Source organism: Tachyglossus aculeatus, chromosome 23 (genome assembly GCF_015852505.1).
Source record: "Tachyglossus aculeatus isolate mTacAcu1 chromosome 23, mTacAcu1.pri, whole genome shotgun sequence".
Classification (NCBI taxonomy): domain Eukaryota; kingdom Metazoa; phylum Chordata; class Mammalia; order Monotremata; family Tachyglossidae; genus Tachyglossus; species Tachyglossus aculeatus.
The window spans coordinates 27974608-27997364 of record NC_052088.1 but is presented as its reverse complement, the minus strand read 5'-3'; the positions used below and the strand labels follow the sequence as shown (position 1 = coordinate 27997364).

At 42.9% G+C, this 22757-nt stretch overlaps 1 protein-coding gene across 1 annotated transcript; it reads left to right on the top strand.

Moving 5' to 3' along the window:
* Positions 1-587: 587 nt before the first annotated feature.
* Positions 588-22024, top strand: LOC119944738 (carnitine O-palmitoyltransferase 2, mitochondrial-like). The gene is made up of 5 exons (XM_038765847.1): positions 588-931; positions 8576-8656; positions 12388-12494; positions 16364-17665; positions 21454-22024. Exons 1-5 carry the CDS (start codon positions 702-704, stop codon positions 21780-21782), a joined length of 2049 nt encoding a protein of 682 aa, XP_038621775.1. The 5' UTR covers positions 588-701; the 3' UTR covers positions 21783-22024.
* The last annotated feature ends 733 nt before the right edge of the window (positions 22025-22757 follow it).

Below are 22757 nucleotides of genomic sequence, written 5' to 3'. Positions count from 1 at the left end.
AGAGCACAGGCTTTGGAGTCAGAGGTCATGGGTTCAAACCCCGGCTCTGCCAATTGTCAGCTGTGTGACTTTGGGCAAGTCACTTAATCAATCAATCCATCAATCAATCATATTTATTGAGCACTTACTGTGTGCAGAGCACTGTACCAAGTGCTTGGGAAGTACAAGTTGGCAACATATAGAGACGGTCCCTACCCAACAGTGGGCTCACAGTCTAGAAGACTTAACTTCTCTGGGCCTCAGTTCCCTCATCTGTAAAATGGGGACTAAGACTGTGAGCCCCCCACGGGACAACTCCATCACCTTGTAACCTCCCCAGCGCTCAGAACAGTGCTTTGCATATAGTAAGAGCTTAACAAATGCCATCAAAAAAAAAAAATGAATGCGAGGTGAGGCTGCACCGGCTTTCCCCGCTAGGAGGCGCCCCGGAGCGGCCTGAAGGTGACTGGCCGTGTTCGGCCTCGTGATTGGCTGGCTGGGTGCCCGGGACCCCCACCCCGCGCAGCACGCATGCGCAGCCTGAAACGGCCGGCGGAGGGCGCGGCACGTGACCCGGCCTTCAGGACTGGCCCGCCGCCATTTTAAGGAGTGAGGGGCCTCATCTCACTCGACGACGCCAAGGGTGGAGGGCAGCGTGGCCGCCCCTCCACACCCCCGGAGAGAGCCCACCCGCCATCCCCACAGAGGCCCGGGCCGAAGGGATGGCTCGGTGGTGGCCGTGGGGTGGAGGCTGGCGGCTAGGACCCAAGTGGGAATCGCTGGCCCGGCCTGAGGCGAAAGGGAGATGTCCAGCCGGGTGGTCCCGCCATTACTGGCGCTCGGCCGAGCACGGGGAGGCCCTCACGCTGGCGGCCTCCACCTGGGATCGGGATCACCACTACGTCCACCGGAGCCTCATCCCGACCCTGCACTTCCAGCAGAGCCTGCCCAGGTCAGGCCGGCCGGGCCTGGGCCTGAGGAGAGGGCGAGCAGGACAGCAGGCGCCGGCGCACTCTGGGAAGCCCCATCAGGGGTGTCCATTGACGAAACTCCCAGAGGCCTTGTGCCAACCCGTTGACCAGAGGCCCAAGCGTGCGGACAGGGCCCGCAAACTGCCCGGGACAGGCAGGGCCAGGTGGACCTAGGGGTGATTGGGCCATCGGTAGTCTCCGTTGAGCACAAATCACCGAACTAAACGCTTAGTATAGGGCAGTAGCGGTAGCGATCGATAGTGATCATCGTGGTATTGGTAAGCAGCGTGGCTTAGTGGATACGTTGCCAACTTGTCCTTCCCAAGCGCTTAGTACAGTGCTCTGCACACAGTAAGCGCTCAATAAATACGATTGGTTGATTGATAGAGCATGGGCCTGGGAGTAGGAAGAAACCGGGTTCAAATCCTGGATCCGCCACATGGCTGCTGTGTGGCCTTGGACAAGTCACTTCACCCGTCTGTGCTTCAGTTACCTCATCTTTAAAACGGGGATTAAGGATGTGAGCCCCGTGTGGGACAGGGACTGTGTCCAACCTGATTAAGTTGTATCTGCCCCAGGGATTAGAACAGTGCTTGTCACATAGTAAGCACTTAACAAATGCCATAATGATAATTATTATTATCAGTCAGTCGGTAAATAAATCACATTTATTATTAATAATAATAATGATGGCATTTATTAAGCGCTTACTATGTGCAAAGCACTGTTCTAAACGCTCGGGGAGGTTACAAGGTGATCAGCTGGTCCCCCGGGGGGCTCACAGTCTTAATCCCTATTTTACAGATGAGGTAACTGAGGCCCAGAGAAGTGAAGTGACTTGCCCAAAGTCACACAGCTGACAAGTGGCGGAGCCAGGATTTAAACCCATGACCTCTAACTCCAAAGCCCGGGCTCTTTCCACTGAGCCACGCTGCTTCTCAATTCTTTATTGAACACTTACTGTGTCCAGAACACTGTACTAAGCACTTGGGAGAGTGCAATATAACCAACACATTCCCAGCCCACAACGAGTTCAGTCTAGAGGGGGAGATGACATTAAAATAAATAAATTACGGATATGTACACAAGTGCTGTGGGGCTGGGAGGGGGGATGAATAAAGGGAGCAAGTCAGGGTGCTGCAAAGCAGAGTGGGAGAAGAGGAAAGGAGGGCACAGTCAGGGAAGGCCTCTTGGAGGAGATGTGTCTTCAATAAGGCTTTGAAGTGGGGTGAGAGTAAGTGTTGGATAAGAGGCGGGAGGGTGTACCAGGCCAGAGGCAGGATTTGGGGCCAGAGGTCGGCAGGGAGATAGATAGAGATGGAGATACAGTGAGAAGGTTAGCATTCGAGGAGTGAAATGTGCAGCCTGGGTTGCAGTAGGAGAGTAGCAGGGTGAGATAAGAAGGGGCAAGATGATCAAGTGCTTTAAAACCAATGGTAAGGAGCTTCACTTTGATGCAGAAGTTTAAAATCTTTTATTAATTGTGGTGCTTGTTAAGTACTTACTGTGTGCTAAGCACCAGGGTACATACAAGACAATCAGATCAGACCCACTCCCTGTCTCAAATGGGGCTCACAGTCTAAGGGGGAGAGAGACAAGGTATTTAATCCCCATTTTACAGATGAGGACAGTGAGGTGCAGATATATTAAGTAATAAAAATAATAATGTTGATATTTGTTAAGCACTTACTATGTGCCAAGCACTGTTCTAAGCACTGGGGTAGATATAAGGTAATCAGCTTGTCCCACGTGGGGCTCACAGTCTTCATCCCCATTTTACAGGTGAGGGAATTGAGGCCCAGGGAAGTTAAGTGCCTTGCCTTGCCTTCTAGACTGTGAGCCCACTGTTGGGTAGGGACTGTCTCTATACGTTGCCAACTTGTACTTCCCAAGCACTTAGTACAGTGCTCTACACAAAGTAAGCACTCAATAAATACGATTGCCTAAAGTCACACAGCTGATAAGCGGCAGAGCCGGGATTCGAACCCATGACCTCTGACTCCTAAGCCCATGCTTTTGCCACTAAGCCATGCTGCCCTTCCCTATCAGCCATGCTGATTTACCCCAGGTCATACAGCAAACACGTGATCCTTGCCTTCAAAGAACATGAAATTTGGTGGACAAGATCAATCAAGACAGACACTGAATACATTACAGGTAGGGGAAAATAACATAATTTAAAGATAAGTGCTATGGGAAGAAGGCATGTAGGCTGACTAGATGCTGAGGAGTTAAGTCCTTGAGTGCTACAGGAAGAGGGGGAAATAGGGTGAAATGAGAGATTAGGGAGAAATGAGAGATTGGTGAGAGCATAAGCAGGAGGGGAAATGAAGCAATGAATTCATTTCCAGACAACGATCTAAGCCATGGAGCAGCATCTAGCCACCCAGCAGTATTGATAGCAGTAATTAGATGGTGAGCCAGAGGATACTGTTGTCCATTATAAATTATGGATTTTGTTTCAGGGTACTAGAAACCATGATGATGAATTGCCAGTGAAGCAAATCAGAACTTAAAATTGTAGGAATGGCCCTTCCTTATTTCTCCCGTCACGATTCTTCCTTAATTGGCTCTCATACTTCATCCTTATCCTGTTTATTAGAAATGCTTCAAATTTGTTCTGGGGTTTTCCCCCTTCTGCTGATTTTACTGTCCAATAATTGTATTCCCATTCATTCAATCTTATTAATTTTCCCTGGATCATTATTTGAGAAGAATTTTTAAGAGCATCTGGCAACACTGCTTGGAACAGTTTCCCTTTCCTTTTTTATATTTTTCATTATGGAATTGATGAGACACAGGGGAAGTAAAGTCATCCTCTTCCAGCTCTGACTGGAGTTAGAGTGAAACATGTTTTTGCAGGGATTCCTGGGCGTATGGTGCTTCCCCAAAGCATTGCAGAAGCCCCAAACTGAATTTTGAAGCTTTTCCTTAGCTGCTTCCCTTTCAATCTTCTCAGTTCCCACCCACCCCGCCTCCCAGTATCTTTGTCCTCTCTACTCTCAAATACTCAACCTTTGTCCTAATTCTCGTACCTACCCCCTGATCTAGTCTTAATCTATTTTTTTTTACTCTTCCTATTCATTAGTTTCTCTGGTCAGTTTTTTTTTCAGTTCCTCTCATCTGAACACTTCATATGACCGATGGGTCAGTTCCCTGACTTTTCTTCTCCCTTGCCTTCCTTTCCCTTGTTGGTATAATAACAATAATAATAATTGTTTTTATTTTATATTTTTATTAAGTGCTTACTATACTTAACACTGAGATGAATACAATACTAGCAATGTGGGCTAGTAGGTAGAGCACAGGGCCTGTGAATAAGGGGACCAAGGTTGTAATCCCAGCTTCACCGTTTGCCTGCTGTGTGACCCAGGGCAAGTCATTTAACTGTGCCTCAGTTATCTGTAAAATGGGGATCAACTACCCATTCTTCCTCTCTCTCAGACTGTGAACCCCATATAGGATAGGGACTGATATGGGACTGTGTCTGATCTGCTTATATTGTATCAACCCGGAAGCCTGCTACAGTGCTTTATACATAATAAATATTTAACAAATACCACAATCATGTCACAGTCCCAGTCCCACAAGGGGCTCATAATCTAAAGTGGGGAGAGCAGATATTTAATCGCCATGTTTCAGATAAGGAAACTGAGGCACAGAGCAGTTGTGATTTGCCAAGATCACACAGCTGGGAAATGGAGGAGCCAGGAGTAGAACCCACGTCTCCTGACTCCCACCCCTGGGCTGTTGTTCTCAGTAGGACATGCTGCTTCTCGCTGTAGCTTTGTCTCTACCCATTCCATGTTTTGCATGTTGTTACTAGCCCCATCTGATCATTTTCTGCCCACCCATTGTGTAGTACAAAATAAGTGTGTAATAAGTACCATAATAATTAATGATTAAATTAATTTTCACCAGTGTTGGAACTTTTGCTGTTTTTTCCAGGGGTTTTGCCCAGTCTTGTCAATTGCGTGGATCGAAAGAGTGAGCTCAAGTCAGCTTCCTGACTCGAGCTCACTCTTTCGATCCAGGCACTTACATCATCCCTTTCTTCCTGTTTTGAATTCTTCCTTGCTTCTTTAAGCTTCCAAAATTCAGTCTCAAGGTTTACCATACATGATAGTAGCCTTCAACCTCTGTCCTGGCTCCAACTCACTTCTCTGATCCAAATGCTTACATCACTCCCTCCTGTTCGAGATACTATCGTATGCCACATGCATCCTTGACCCTCACAGTTTTTAGAAATATATACATAAATAATAGTCTCCAACATCTGTGAATGCTCTGACTGCTTATGCTGTTGCAGGAGGCTTAGAAAGTGAAAAGGAAGACAAAGGAAGGAAACAGAGCAAGGAGAGTGGACAGAAAGCTGAGCCATCAGGATGGAGTGGGACATGAGCGAGAGAGCTGAGAGAAGGAGAGGCAAGAACAGACAAGATAGTAATAGCAGAATCCCAGATACGGGGAGCTCAGAAGGTGAGAGGAGGAAGGAAGGAAGGTGCTGAGCATAGATGGGGAAGCCAAGATTGATCAGGTTAGAGAAAGGCGAGAGAGCAGGAAAGAAAGCTACGCAGAATCAGTCAGTCAGTAGATTTATTGAGCACCTACTGTGAGTGTGTATAAAGAAGGATAAGGGATCCAAAAGAGAGCTTTGAGGAATGACCAGTCTTAGTGGATGAAATTCAAAGAAGAGCCAGCCAAAAAGACTGAGAAAGAATGGCCAGAGACCTAGGAGGAGACCCGTGAGGGAGCTGTATCAGTAAAACCACAGCTGGGTAACATTTCCAGGGGAATAGGGTGGTCAGAAGAGTAGAAAGCAACCAAAAGGTCAAGGAGATTTGAACAGAATAGAGCTCATTAGACCTGGCAAGGAGGAGGTCATTGATAACCTTGGTGGGTATAGTCTCAGTGGAGAGAAAGAGGTGATAACCAGATTGTACTGGATAGAGAAGGGAGTTGGAGTAGAAATGGAGGAAGTGAGGGCATTCAACCCATTCAAGGAATTTGGACAGGAATGAGATCTGGGAGATGAGTGGAGAGCTGGAAGGAACAGTATGAGCCAAAGAAATTTTGTTTAGAGTAGGGGAAACATGCATATTTGAATATAGAGAAGCAGCATGGTGTAATGGCTACTGCACCGGCCTGGGGGTCAGAAAATCATTAGTTCTAATCCTGGCCTCTGCCGCTTGTCTCCTGTATGGCTTTGGGCAAGTCACTTCACTCCTCTGGGCCTCTGTTACCTCATCTGTAAACTGGAGAATGAAACTGGGAACCCCACATGGGACAAGGACTTTGTCCAATCTGATTTGCATGTACCCACCCCAGCGCTTAATACAGTGCCTGGCACATAATAAGCACTAAACAAATACCATTATTATTATTATTATTATTTGAATTATTATTATTGAAATTAATATTATTTATATGTTGCCAACTTGTACTTCCCAAGCACTTAGTACAGTGCTCTGCACACAGTAAGCGCTCAATAAATACGATTGAATGAATGAATGAATGAAAGCAAAAGGGAAGAAGCCCTCTGGGAGTGAGTCATTGAAGATGGAAGGAAAGAAAGGTGGAAACTGAGTTTGTTTAGCAATTGAGAGGGTAAGGGATCAGGGACACAGAGGGAGTAGATTTTGAAAGGAGGTGGGAGGTATCTTGAGAGACTGAGGGAAGAGGGAGGGAAGGTGACAGGGTGACTTTGGGGAGCTTACACCTGATGCTCATGTATCAACAAAGTAGAAGAAGCAACATGGCTAGTGGAAAAAGCCTGGGCCTGGGATCCAGAGGACCTGGCTTCCAATCTCACTCTGCCAAGTTTCTGCTGTATGACCTTGGGTAAATCACTTAACTTCTCTGTGCCTCAGTTCCCTCATCTGTAAAATGGGGATTAAGAGTCTGAGCCCTAAATGGGGCAGAAACCGTGTCCAACCCGATTATCTTGTGTCTACCCCAGTACTTAGTACAGTGCCTGACACATAATAATTGCTTAACAAACACCATTAAAAAAGTAATTGAGGAAGCTACAGGTGAAGGAGGTGAAGACTGAAGACTTAAGGAGGGAATTAAAGTGGTGTTTGGGAGGAGAGTAATGTTATCAAGCAGATGAGGGGGCAGAGTTAGGGCAAAGCTAAGTCAGACGAGGGTGAATTTGAAGTGGTGGAAGTCAGCCTAGTGTCTGGATTTTTGCCTCCAGTGCTCAGCAGTGTGAGTGTAGGGCTGGGGGTTGGTGGTGCAAGGGGTGAATGGACAGTTTGATGCAGAGGCTGGTGGGAGGGCACGGATTTATGCATTCAAAGGAAGGAAGGGCTGAGAAGGAGTCCAGGAGAGGCATGATGATGATGGCTTGGGAAAAGTAGATTGGGGTGGAGGTCTAAGGTTTGGAGGTCTCTGGGAGGAGAAAAAAAATTTTGCAGGATGAAGCGGTGTCAGTGATGTGGCAGGTGAGGAGGTTGTGGTCTTAGAGAGGTGACGTGATGATAAGACTCAGTGGGTGGGTGGGGAGGAGGTCTTTGATTAAACTCAGAGAAGGCTTTGAGCAAAGTCCCGCTGAAAGTCTCAGGAAGTGTCCTTCCTCCTCACATCTGCAGAAGAGGAAACCTTATTAAGGCTCAGGCTCCAAACCCCGAGAAAGTCTGTTTGGGGCTAACCCTTTGGTGCATCTATTTGCCTGTCACATTAGGAGATATCCTCTTTGCTGAAGCTGTTAGAAAGGAGATAACTGTATACTAATCACAATAGTAAACTGCAAGCCAGGGAAGGGGAGAGGGAGCTCCCTGATTGACGGGGAACGGAAGGTATTTGGGATCAGGATACTGGGGAGTTTACGCAAACACCTGAGGTGAGTTTTGTGTCTGCTTCCACCCACTCTGCTCAATAAATGCTGTTGGTGTTGATGAAGGTGATTTTGCAAATGGCTCCTTGTTAATCATGAGAAGTGTCGTGGTCTAGTCGAAAGATACCGAGTATGGGAATCAGAGGACCTAGATTCTAATCCAGGCTTTGCCAGTTGCCTACTGTGGGACCTGAAGCAAGTCACTTAACTTCTTTGTGCCTCAGTTTACTCTGCTGTGAAATAGGAATTAAATACCGGTTCTCCCTCCTACGTAGACTATGAACCCCATGTGGGACAGGCACTGTGTCTGACCTGATTAACTTGTATCTATTCCAGCACATAGAATGGTGCTTGACACATATTAAGCACTCAACAAACAAATTCCATAAACAAATAACAAATAATAGTAACAGATATCATTGTGGGGTCAGACCAGTGGCCCACCCAGCCCAGTATTCTGTCTGTGACAATGTCAAAACAAGACTTTTATTTCCATGAATCAGTGACACCACACAAACTTCATTTTTAGGATATGGAATTAATCAGAAGTATTTAGTGAGTACCTGCTGTTTGCAGAGCAGAGTTCTGAGGGGAATATGAGTAGCTTTATGGTCAATCAAACTGGAAAACAAAGGTAATGGATGGAGAGGGAGCTTGAGCAAATGGGTCTGGGAAAAAGAAGAATGGCAAGTGAAATGGCCGCAGGATACGGGTAACTTGGTGAATGCAAATATGTGAGGTAGCAGAGTTCTCTTAATTCGTTTCCCTTAATTTTCTGTCCTTACAGATTGCCAATTCCCCACCTGGAAGATACCATCAGGAGGTATATGGCTGCTCAGAAACCCTTGCTGGATGATGAAGAGTACAGGTGGGGCCCATGAATCTATTTTAAGGACAGATCTATCTAATCATATAAGCTCTCAAACATAATCTCGCCTTAGACTAAACGGAGGTATGCGTTAGTGGTCCTCATCCCGAGGCCTTGGCTGATGGCTTTAAATGCCTCACTGCCCCCCACCCTGCTGGAAAACCATATTGGGTCCCAGGAAGGGCCAAACGTGGCTCCCGAACTGTAGGTTGCAGACCCCTGCTCTAGTTCCCGTCCGTAAGTGTGCTCTTTTGCAATTGTTCCCATCGAACAATTTCCTTTCTAAATTACCTTCCGAGCATATACCTGCATAGGTGAAGTCTCCCATGTCCACTCACTATATCATGACCTTGACCAAAGAATACTTCATTCATCTTCTCATTAATAGAAACTTAGATTAAAAGTTTGAAGCAGTTGCTACCCTCACTTATTTTACCTTTTTCTTTTGTATTATTATTATCAGCATTATTAGTGATAATGATAATAATAATAGTCGTATTTGTTAAGCGCTTACTATGCACCAGGTACTGTATTAAGTGCTGGGTAAATGCAAGTTAATCAGGTTGGGCATAGTCCCTGTCCCATGTGGAGCTTATAAATAGGAGGGACAGCCGGTTGTTAATGCGCATTTTAAAGATGAGGTAACAGACTTTGTCACTCATGAATTCTAAATCTCTGAATATGTTATGTAACTGTCCTTGGTATCTCAGTAGTAGTAGTAATTTAGTATTTAAGTGTTTATTGTGTGCAAAACGTTTTCCCAGAATACTGGGAAAGAGTAGACACGTGGGAATTAAACAGGGATTCTGTCCCTCGGGAGACTCGCAATCTGTGAGCATAACAACACTTATCTTTTCCCCCTGCCAATTATTGCTACCACATCTCAGTTATTCCAGTTATATCAAATCCGATCCTGGGCCATACCTCCCATATCTCCTTTTTGTTTCCTCTTGCATTTGTCTGCAACCAGTACTGAAAGCCATGGATTGTCTCTGCTGTTTTCTGTCCTATTCCCTTGTCATTCATATTAGAATTTTTCAGCGTTTTCTAGAGCCCAAGTCTCCCCCTAGATCAATACAGATTTCATTTAGCTTTGAACTTAAAAGATCCATTACCCCCAAATTTAATTTAAATCCTTCCTCACAGGGTTAGCCTGTCCGCTCCCGAAATTTCTTCCCATCATGAAACGGATCCTGTCTCAGTGCAGGAGGCATTTCTCTTTGAAGGTCAACCTACTGAATCGAAAGCATTCTGTTTGACATCAGACCTTCAGCCAGGGGTACATCTGTTTCCATGGGAGCCTTTCCTCTTAACTAGCAGGAACAACAAACCTCACAAGCTCCCACCTTCTGTATGATATCAGACCCAACAGTAAGAGGAGCGAGGGTCGGTTTTAACCACCCTCCCCTCCCTCCCCTCACCGCCCCCTTTTCCCTTTCATCTTCTACACAGGGCATTTTCAAGCCCTTGACCCTCTCCCTCCATAGCTATAGATTTAGCACCAAATTCTATCTTTTTTTATGGCATTTGTTGAGTGCTTACTATGTGTGCAGTATTGTTCCAAGTGCTGGGGTAAATAGAAGATTATCAGATTAGGTCCAGTCCCTGTCCCACATAGGGCTCACAGTCAAAGTAGTAAGAAAGCACAGGTATTGAACCCCCATTTCACAGATGAGGTAACTGAGGCTCAGAGAAGAGAAATGGCTTACCTGAGGTGCCATGGCAGGCAAGTGGCAGAGTCAGAATTAGAACCCGGGCACTCAGGACTCTCAGGCCCGTATTCTTTTTCATTAGGCCATAGTGCTTATCTTTCCTACTCAGTACCAGTGAGCACTCCAAAACTGGAACAATCATATTATCAAGATCTTTAATTAATTTTTAACTGCCCTCAGGATATAAAAGTGAAAGCAAGTGAGGTGGTGTCTGTTCTTGAGGAACTCCCATGTTGCTGAGGAGGAGAAAACGTATATGTTGAGCTAACTATAAGATCTCCAGTAGGAGTCTGGTGAACTGTAGGCCTATGTCAGCGGTGTTGGAAAAGTACCTAATTGTTTTATGAATCCTAATTACGTGATCCTAATTAATTGGATCCTAGGAGAAGCAGCGTGGTCTAGCAGATAGAGCCTGGTCCTGGGAGTCAGAAGGTCATGGGTTCTAATCCCGGTTCCACCATTTGTCTGCTGTGTGGCCTTGGGCAAGTCACTTAACTTCTCTGTGCCTCAATTACCTCATCTGTAAAATGGGGATGTAAACTGTGAGCCCCATGCGGCACAGGGACTGTGTCCAACCCGATTTGCTCAGTGCCTGGCACATAGTAAGTGCTTAATAAATGCCGTCATTATTATTAGTATCATTATTATTAATTGACGAAGGAAATGTGTACCATTAGGCAAACAAATAAAATGGGGGTGGGGAAAAGGATGTCATTTAATGCCAGTCAATAATAATGCTGATATTAGTAATACTAGTGATGGTATTTATCAATGGTATTTATTGAGCGCTTACTCTGTGCAGAGCACTGCTTGGGAGAGTACAATACAACAGAGTTAGCAGGCATGTTCCCTCCCCATAATGAGCTTACTGTCTAGAGAGGGGCAGACATTAATAGGAATAAATAAGTAATTTATTGAGCTAAATGCTGGGATTGTTACAAGATAATCTGATTGGACACAATCTCTGTTCCACATGGGACTCACAATCTGAGGGAGACTCACAATCTGAGGGAGACAGAGAACAGGCATTTACACTCACACAGGCTTACTATCTATTTTATCCCCATTTGACAGATGATAAACAGGCTGGGAGTAGCCCAATTTGGAATAGACTTCCTAAGGCTATCTCGGGGATTTGAGCAGCCTGTAGTCTGCCATATCCAGCCTCTTTAGCCCACTGCAGTTCACTGAATTGTTCCTGTGGTTGAAACTGCAGCATTTTGTGTTCCGTATCCATAGTATTCATTACCTTGATGTTTTACCAGACCTAGTAAGAGCTGGGTGATATTTAGGCTCTCGAATTGACAGTGACAGTGCTCATACTGTCCCTAAGATGTCCTCCAGCTGTTTGAGCCGAATCATAAAACCACATCCAGATTCGATCATTCGGTTTCAGAATAGGCTAGATACATCCATCGGCAGAAACCTCAAATCCAGGAAACCAGAATGGGTGAAAATGAGCACTGTTGTTTATGCTGCAGTACAAAATAATCCCAGAAGATACGGTTAACATGACCTTCCAGTTTATAGAATGAAACAAAGGCAGTGGGAACATACGACTTTTTGGAAATCAGTGGATGTCATGAGGTAGTACCACTTCATATTGTGATGCTCATCACTTTGGGAGTTTAAAAATGCTTAGCAGGTTCATTTTTTCCCTTCAGAGCTACTTTATTAATCTTTAGTGTAGTAATTAATTCACTAGTACTAAGTGATTTCTAAGTGAGCTTTTAAAATCAAAATATTTTGTTTCGTTATTCCACGTTTAAGTTTTTAGGCCCAAGTTTTTAGACCCAAATTCATCCGAAAAATACACAATTTCTGATAGTCAAATGACTATTTGAGTTTTTAATTAAAAGGGGAGCTTAGAAGAAGACAAACTGTAACGGTGACCATGGAAACAGAAAGTGGTGAAATCCATGTTGTATATGTAGATCTATTCATATTCACTTCTTGAAAAATTGATTAAAATGTAGAATGCTTATTGCACTGTATTAACATTACTTGTACACACTATAGATACACTGAAAAAATTGCAATGAATTTTGAAAAAGGAATTGGAAAACAACTACAGAAAAATCTCGTTGAGCTTGATAAAAGAAATTCCCATACAAGTTACATCTCAGGTTTGTTCATTATGGGTCATTTTATACTTTGGTGACTATTATCTTACATGTGTCTTAATCCCTAAGCTACTTTATGTTTCCTTTCTTAGCCCATTTGATAAGATGGTAAGTATCCTATTCGGTGATTAGCTGTGCGGCATAGTTGAATTCACCAGCCTTCTTGCCCATTTCTTTCATAATATAATAACAATAATAATAATGGCATTTGTTAAGCACTTACTATGTGTAAAGCACTGTTCTAAGTTCCGGGGAGGATATAAGGTGATCAGGTTGTCCCACGTGGGGCTCACAGTCTTTGTCCCCCTTTTACAGATGAGGTAATTGAGGCACAGAGAAGTTAAGTGACTTGCCCAAAGTCACACAGCTGACACTTGGCAGAGTGGGGATTCGAACCCATGACCTCTGCCTCCCAAGCCTGTGCTCTTTCCACTGAGCCACACTGCTTCTCTATTTACTACTGGATTTCCCCTCTTGCCCAGCCTGTTACTTTTGATCATAATGTTCAACTTGGACACACATGACCAATATAACAGACTTGTTGTGGGAACCAAAATTCTTGAGTTCCTTGATTTTCTTAAGAATAGCTTCTCGTACGCAATATCTATAAGCAGTCAAACTGAGATTTAATGTGGACCTCAGGGTCCCTGAAATACAAACATATTGAGGGTGAAATTGCTTTCTCTCAGGTTCCCTTTCCCCAGCCTCAAAGTGGTGCCAAGGTATAGGAGTGCTGGAGGTTACTCATTTTCCAGCCCTGTATATCAATGGTAAGCTCATTGTGGGCAGGGAATGTGACTGTTTATTGTTGTATCGTACTCTCTCAAGTGCTTAGTACAGTGGTCTGCACACAGTAAGCATTCAATAAATATGATTGAATGAATGAATGGTATCTATTGAGCACTTTCTGTACGCAGAACACTGTACTAAACATTTGGGAGAGAGAGTGCAGTAAAGCAGAGCTGGTAGACGTGTTCCGTGCCCACAGGGAATTTACTCTCTAAAGGGAGAGACAGACATTAAAATAAATTACAGATATGTACATTTAGTAACTCCCCAATTTTTTCTGTGAATATCCTGAGTAAAACTCATTAAAACATGGAGGGGCCTGGGAGGTAAAACTCATTAAAACCTGGAAGGGCCTGGGAGTAGAACCAGTGCTATATTGAATACGTTGTGGTTTGGGAAGCACTTTGTAGCAGGTCCTAATAGTATTATCTCAAAGGAGGAAGTATGATGAGGAAAAGAAGAAAAAAAGAAGGACAAAATTACTTATAGGACTTGGAATGCACCTAGATGGCACACATTCTTAGAATCTGGGGATTTTGTTTGTTTATGAGGCTCTGCACCTCACATAAATCACAGCAGATGATGTAGAGCCTTCATAACCCAAAGACTTTTGCCCAGAGAGATCAGGAGCCTGTGGGCTGCCTCCTCCAAGGGTTATTTTAGCTGCTTAGTTTTTGATTGTTGGTCATTTATTCCTATTTCATGTCTGTCCTTCTCCTCTTTGATTGTGACCCCTCTACGAGACAGCACCTCTAACCATAAACCCTAATAAATAGATGAGTGCCATTAGTAGAAGAACAAAACAGAGATGGAGGAGGATATCTGCCTTTTACCATGAACTATCTCCTCTGCCTGTGTATATAAATTTGTAGGGAGTCCAGATTCTGGGTTTTTCAAAGGCCAGGGAATATCCTAAAGTCTAGAGCTGCAGGGGAAGAGGTGGGCATGTTCCCCAAAAAACCTGCATTAAGGAAAATTCACATGTTGGTCCTTACTTGGATTGGATGCTGCGTGTATGAGCACAGCCATTTCTTCTGATTCCACATCATATTCTGTCCATTCACACATTGTCAGAAGAATGTTCCTCAATCCATTGTTGCATTCTGTCCAAAATGCCTAGTGAAAGCCCAGCTAACGTATACACATTCAAACCAATGAATTCATCATTGTACTCTCCCAAGCACTTAGTACAGTGCTCTGCACATGGTAAATGCTCAGTAATAATAATGATGGCATTTATTAAGTGCTTACTATGTGCAGAGCACTGTTCTAAGCGCTGGGGTGGTTACAAGGTGATCAGGTTGTCCCACATGGGGCTCACAGTCTTAATCCCCATTTTACAGATAAGGGAACTGAGGCTCAGAGAAGTGAAGTGACTTGCCCAAAGTCACCCAGCTGACACACTGAGTACACACTGAGAAGCAGTGTGGCCTAGTGGAGAGGGCATAGGCCTAGGAGTCAGAAGATCCTGGGTTCTAATTCCACACTTTGCTGTGTGACCTTGGCCTTGAACTTAAACTTCTTAAACTTAAACTTTTCTGTGCCTCAGTTACCTCATCTGGAAAATGGGGATTAAGACCGTGAGCCCCACATGGGACAGGGACTGTGTCTGACCTGATTAGCTTGTATCTACCCCAGTGCTTAGTACAGTGTGTGGCACATTGTAAACACATAATAAATACCAAAAAAAATACATTCCATTGATTGATGCATTTATTAAGGCCCAAGGTATGCTCAGTTCACATACTTTCAGAACTATTTACTGAACACATACTTTCACTACTATTTAAGGCTTCTCTTGGGCAGAAGACTGATTTATTGTGAGAAGAAACTAGCTTCAGCCAAGCTATAGTGCAATAAAGGAAAATTATTTCCTAGGGAATGTTCCCTAATTCTAATCCAATTTACAGTGTAAACTCCTGCAGGTCAGAGCCCATATCTTCCACTTTTAACAGTAGTGAAAGTGAATGTATCAACTAGTTTCTCTTCACAATAAATCAGTCTTTTGCCAGAGAGAAACCTTAAATAAATCCTTTCTATTTCAGCTAAATTCACAAAATGCTGATTGATTATCTGATCTAATTGGGACTGACTGGTTTAGATAGCCAGATAAAATGGGATAGACTATCTTGGTTAGGTGCTTAATTTTGTTCAGCTGTCTGAACTTTAATTTTTTATTGATCACACTAGTCTCAGCCTGGATATAGCAAGTCATTTAACTGGCTTTCTTCCATACCTGCTTGATGTATAGCCAAATCTCAGTTTTAAAGAGGGTGTTCCTGCCTGTTCTCTTGCCTCTATTTCTCTCTTTCACTGTGTTCTGTCCAACTTTTGGCCATTTGCATCAACGAGCAAGTAGAAAAAAGGAGAAAATACAAAGCTCATCAATTTCTAGTGTTAGTTCTGGCATTCAAACCAATTGCAATAAAAGTTGTATTAAATTCTAAGAAGTTTGTAGGGAAATTCAAAAATCAATAACATGGTACTATCATAGATTTTTTAATAGTTGTATAATCAGGAATGATTATTATCTATAGTTATGGAGTTCAGGGGGAACCTTGATATAACAGGTAAGTTTTGCTGACAAGCTCATGATGAGTGGACACAAAGATGCTATTGTAAAACCTGATCATGTGATTACCATTAGCCAGAATGAGCATTTTGAGGAGTGTTAAAATTGAGAATTCACCGGTTTAGTTCTACTGGACTATGCAGTTAGAAAAGTAGCAGCAGTAATGCCACTAGTCAACAATAATTGTTGAGGAAAACAACTGTGGATTAATTCAATTTGAAGTGGATACAGCAGCAGCTGACATTGAAAATGTTAAGTGCTGGGGAGTGATGTCAGCTTGTAGTCTTTGGAGAAATATATGCTGTGTCCCAAAGTAAGTCAGTGCATCCCATTACATGGAATAATTGAGAGCTGAGTGTACTTGAATAATTTCAGTGGCATAAGATAATTGAAATTGTAGCAGTTAAAAAAATTCACTGCAAAATTAGCATAGCAAAAAACAGTGGCACTATAGCTGAAAATATTCATCATAAATCAAATTGTACTTCAATGTTTGTGCTTTTTTTTTCAGAGCCATGGTTCGATATGTATCTTTCTGCCAGAGACCCCATCGTTTTAAATTTTAATCCTTTCATTATCTTAAAACGAGATCCCCAAGAATCATACAATAACCAGATCGTGAGAGCAACCAACCTGATTGTTTCAGCCACAAAATTTCGAAATTCTCTGCTGAGTAATTTCTTAGAACCCGATATCTATTATGTCAACCCAAAATGGAGCAAGAGTAAAACCTTAAAAAGGTTTCTCCGCTTCCTTCCAACTTCCATGTCTTGGTACGGAGCCTATCTCGCAAATGCTTTTCCTTTAGACATGTCACAGTACACTCACCTTTTCAACAGCTCAAGAGTTCCCAAACAGAACAGAGACCAACTCTTCTCTGATCAAGGTGCTCGACATTTGTTAGTCATGAGGAAAGGGCATTTCTACATTTTCGATATATTGGACCCAATTGGGAATATCCTACATCCATACGAAATCCGGGCTCACCTAATTAGCATCATGCAAGATGGGGTTCAGGTCCCCGACTATCCTCTCGGTTACCTGACCACCGAAAATCGAAACACCTGGGCAGTGATCAGAGAACAACTCCTGGAAGCTGGAAATGAAGAAAGCTTGAACAAAATAGACAGCGCAATATTTTGTTTATGCTTAGATGATATTTCAATCCAGAACAACACTGAACTGTCCCATTGCATGCTTCATGGCTATGGCTATAACCGTTGGTTTGATAAATCATTTAGCCTAATCATCACTAGTGACGGCTCAGCGGGCATAAATTTTGAGCATTCTTGGGGCGACGGTGTTGCAGTCCTGCGGTTTATTAACGAAGTGTACAGAGATAGTACAAGGCACCCGTCTATTGTACCCCAAAGTCGTTCCCCGACTCTAGGCTCCCCAAATGTAGAAAGACTGGAATTCAACTTGAACCACTCGATTCGGTCGGCTGTGGATGCCGCCCGGCAAAAATTTGAGGAGAAAAAGGACGCGATGTCTGTGAGAGGATTGCAGTATCGAAAGTTTGGAAGGAAATATGTAATTGAACAAAGAATGAGTCCCGATGCCATATTTCAACTTGCATGTCAGGTGGCGGTTTTTCGCCTTTACGGGAAAACTGTGGCCTCTTACGAGGCATGTAGCACGGCTGGCTTCAAACGCGGTCGTACAGAAACAATACGGCCGACATCCATCTACACCAAACGCTGTGCCCAGGCCTTCATTAATGGACGAAGGAAGTACAGTGTGCAGGAACTGAGACAGCTGATTGAAAACTCTTCGAAGTATCACAAGTTTTTACAAATGGAAGCTTCATTAGGTGAGTACTGTGTTGTTTACTGTGGCATTGGAAAGGATAAGTAGAATGAATTAATACCTGTGTTTGGCCTAAGGTCTTGTAGTGGCAGAAGACTGATCACTCTCCAGAACCTGGTCCCTGAAATGCATTCTTTGAAAATTTTGGTTTAGTTTCTCAGAAGGTTCATTTTTGTCTCACCCCTAGAATATAGTGATGAATCTAAAGTAATAAAGAGAAAGTTGGGAATGAATGGCAATATTTAATAGCATGCTCATTGGCTCATGGGCACTCAGTAGGTAAAAGGTATAGATTTTCAGGGTATACCAAATTTAACATGATTTTACTCCCATATACATTTGCCTGGGATTAAACATTAAGCATTGTTTTTTTTCTTTAATTTGATGTGGTTTTCTCAAAGCTTTCTCTATGAATGGATTTAAGCCTAGTTCTGCCATGGTTGATTAACATCCACTTAGCACATTTGCGAAATCAATCAATGGTATTTCTTGAGCATTTACTATGTGCAGAGTACTGTTCTAAGTGCTCAATGAATTCTCATTAATAGAATTGATGTGTTTTGGAATGTGATGGGAAGGTTTGATCATTTTTAAATATATTAATTTTCTGGGGGTTTCTCTTCCATTCTGTAAATAATTTGGAGCTTCCTTGGATAGCAAATAACAGAAAAGGAGAAAATCAGAGTGAGGAGGAAAGGGACTGCGGTTTTTCTTGATGATTCTTGTAGACTGTAAGCTCTTTGTGGATAGGGATCGAGTCTACCAGCTCTATTGTGTTGAACTTTCTCAAGCACTGTAGAACAGTGCTCTGTAACAGTAAAGGCTCAATAAATACCATTGATTGACTGGTGGGCAGAGGGAGACTTAAGTAGGCTGGGGGCTTAGAGCAGGGTTTGAACTGTACAAATGCAATAACGAGTTGTGTAAGGTGGCGGCGTAGAGTGGAAACTGTACTTGTTCCCCACAAGGAGGGGTCAGAGGAAGGAGCTTTAACTGGTCAAAAATAGCTGGCAACTAAATTAGGACTCAGACCATTTGCAGAACACCGAACTGAAAATCCTGATGCTCACAATTTTCAGACTGCCAACTGTTGTCTGTCAATTCTATTTATTTATTTTTAATTTTAGACAGTTGAATTATTGAGTGATTATTCATTGTTGTTTTTTAAAACAGTACTTAATAATTACGGCATTTAAGCACTTACTGTGTGCCAAGCACTGTTCTAAGCGCTGGGGTAGATACAAGGTAATCAGGGTATCTCATCAGGGGCTCGCAGTCTTAATCACCATTTTACAGATGAGGTAACTGAAGCACAGAGAAGTTAAGTAACTTGCCCAAGGTCACACAGCGGACAAGTGGCAGAGCAGGGATTAGAACCCATGACCTTCTTATTCCCAGGCCTGTGCTCCCTGTCTCTCCTGGGATTCACAGTCTTAAGTAGGAAGGAGTGGGATTTAGTCCCCATTTTACAGATGAGGGTACTGAGGCACAGAGGCGTTTTGATTTGCCGTAGGTCACACAATAGGCAAGTGTCAGAGCTGGTATTAGAACCCAGATCCTCTGACTCCCAGATTTTCCACTAGGCATCAAAGTGTATAGGTAATTTGTCAATGATCCTAATGTCTTCCCACCCTCACCTTCTCTCCAGGGACATTTCTTTATCACCCTCTCCTAATTGTTTTCATTTCTATTTCCCACCCCAGTAGGTGAGACATCCTTTTTTAAAGGGATTGTCCCATTTGAAACACTTGTCCCGTGTCCCTATTTACCTTTGCCATATAGTCCAGTAAATGTTATTTGACCTGCTGGCTGGGGCACCTTGGGCAAGTCACTTAACTTCTCTGAGCCTCAGTTTTCTCATTGGTAAAATGGGAATTAAATACTTGTTCTCCCTCCCGCTTAGAATAGGAATCCCATGTGGGACAGAGGTGGGGCCAACCTGATTATAATAGATTGTCAACTCCTCCAGATGGCAAGCTCCTCATGGGCAGGGATCGTGTCTGCCAACTTAATTGTATAGTACTTTCCCAAGTGCTTAGTCCAGGGCTCTGCACACAGTAAGCACTCAATAAATACCATTGATTGATGAATAGTTTATCTACTGCAATGCTTAGTACAATGCTTGGCACATAGTAAGCCCTTAATAAATATCCCACTTATAATTATTATTAGTGGTGGAGAGTTCACCTCAGAGCAGTGGAGAGTTTCCCTCTTACTGTAGCATGGCATAATAGCCTCTTGTTCTGCTTCCAAGTTGCTGCCAACCACCAGGGACCAACCACCAGACCATTTGCAAATATTGAGGTCTTTTGAGTTGAACTCTTCAATAGAATCCCAACAACGAAGCACAGAATTTAATTAGGAAGAAAAAAGAGAAAGGAACAGTAGTTCAACTTATTTTAAGACATCATGTAAATTATTAAAGTACAAATTTTCCTTTGGCATCCAACTGGAAATAACATACCGCGTGGGACGCTCACCTCCATAACCTTCTGGGGGGATGGGGGTTTACACAGCATACCTCCTTTCCTTCCCCACAGCACCTGTATATATGTATATATGTTTGTACACATTTATTACTCTATTTATTTATTTATCTTGTACATATCTGTTCTATTTATTTTATTTTGTTAGTATGGTTGGTTTTGTTCTCTGTCTCCCCCTTCTAGACTGTGAGCCCGCTGTTGGGTAGGGACTGTCTCTTTGTGTAGCCGACTTGTACTTCCCAAGTGCTTAGTACAGTGCTCTGCACACAGTAAGCGCTCAATAAATACGATTGATTGATTGATTGATTGATTGGCTCTGTTCAACTCTCTGTGGAACGAATGGAAAGTGACACGGATAGAGGATGGGCCTGAGTCAGAAGAATCTGGGTTCTAACCGTTGTTCTGCCACTGGTCTGCTGTGTGACCTTGGGCAAGTCACTTCTTTGTGCCTCAGTTCATGCATCGTAAAATGGGGATAAAGACTGTGAACCCCGTGTGGGACAGGGACTGTGTCCAACCTGATTAGCTTGTATCTACCCCAGTGCTTAGTACAGTGTCTGGCATATAGTAAGCACTTAACAAATACCATTTAAAGCAAACAACAACAACAAAAAACTAACATGGCCAGCTGAGTCAGAAGCTGCAAACAGCAGCAAACTGGGGCTACAAAATCATTCTGGAAAACAGGAGGTTAGCTAATGGGAGCACTAGAGCCACGGCAGGCAGGAGCAGTAGCAGAGGAACAGAAAGGAGAACACCTTGTTTAGTGCCCCGGATTCAGGCTTTATGCTTCTATCACCTGCTTTTATCACATAGGCTTTTATCACTTGCTCTGGCTACTGCTGGTCTTCATTCAGTCCAACAATCGAGAGTATTCTTTGAGCACCTACTGTGTGCAGAGCACTATACTGGGCACTGAGAGAGTGTAAGAAAGTTGATAGACATGATCTCTGCCCTCAAGGAGACTGTAGCCTAGTAGGGGAGTCAGTCACTATAACAAATTATGGGTAGGTTAGAAGTAAAAGCGTATAAAGATATGTGCATAAGTGCTCCACAGGATGGTGTGAGAATCCAAGGTCTTAGGTGACTTGGCTCCAGTCAGTGTTCTGGGTAAGGGGATAAAGGGAGATTGGGTAAGAAATAGAGAGGTTAAACACTGACACCAAAGGAAAATGTTTAAAAAAAAATGGAAAAAATTCAACTTTGGATGAGTTTATTAGATTAATATCTGAGTAAAGTCTTAAAGTAAAAAATAGCCATAATTTAAATATGACATTTTATCTGAAAGGGTGTTATGTGTCTTTAGGTAGAGGATTTGATCGCCATCTGTTTGCATTGAGATATCTAGCGGAATCCAGAGGTGAACCTATGCCTGAATTTTTCCTGGACTCAGCCTATCAAAAAATCAACTATAATATCATTTCAACTAGTACTTTAAGCAGTTCTGCCATTTTTCTGGGTGGATTTGGGCCAGTTGTGCCGGATGGATTTGGTATTGGCTATACTATAAGTGAGTCTTGGATAGGATGCAACATTATCAGTTATTTAGAAAGAGATGCAGGTGAGTTTTTGGAATGTCTTGAGGGTAGTTTGAATGATTTTTTTGATGTTTTTGAGGGAAAACCACTTGTGTAGGGATATAAGAAATGTTCTTAATTTAGAATTTACTTTTAAATATTTGGGGCTGCAAAAGTAATAATCTGAAATTAACTAGCGGGGTGGTAGGTTGTCATCCTCGTGTTCTCCTTTAGGGCATCTTTTGCCATAAATTTGTTTGAGTTATTGTCAATAAGAATTACAATTGAAACTCTGAGAATTTCTAGGTTAAGTGGATTAAATTTGTAGATTAATGGTTTTAATAAGCCTGAAAATAAAAGACCTTCTTTATTAGTGAATTGAAAAAATGATGCTTTTTTTCTTGGTAACTTTTTTCTTGGATTGTGTGTTCTAGCCTTAAGACCAAAAATCAAAGTCGTAATAAAAATTAATATTTCCAAACAGGTATTCTTCTTATTCTGTAAATTCCTGTATATTCTACCTCACATTTATTTTTCATTGCGTTTGTTGCCATTTTTCTAGGGTAATTTTATGTATTATCTCTGTACCTATGGAGTTAGAATAAAGAGAAAGTACATTACTGTACCACAGAAGGGAATTTCCTTAATGTGCCATAGTTGTATTGAGTTCATCAGTGTATATTCCCCAAGCATTTAGGACAGCATTACACTTCAGTGAAAACCTTCAATATATATTGGAGGCATGATGAGTGATGATGATAAGTGGGTTTAATTTGGCACTCTTAAGACATCCTCCCGTAGTTACTCTTTTGGCTTGTTATGACCTCAGAATCCACATTTCATTGATTTCAAGAAGTCAGTGCTTGCTGCCCTGCTCTGCCCCGCCCCCAAATCGTGCTACAATGTACACATTCATTGTTTCTCTTCCAGGCCACTTTCAAAGGGCCAGGCCTATATGACCACTTGACTTGGTATCCTTTTCCCTGGGGAATCTAATAATCATCCTGGCCAAATCTAACAGCCCAGATCAGCCTCTCTCTTTCTCCAACACAGTAACGCCCTTTTCTTTGAAGTGATTTTACCATCCACAGTT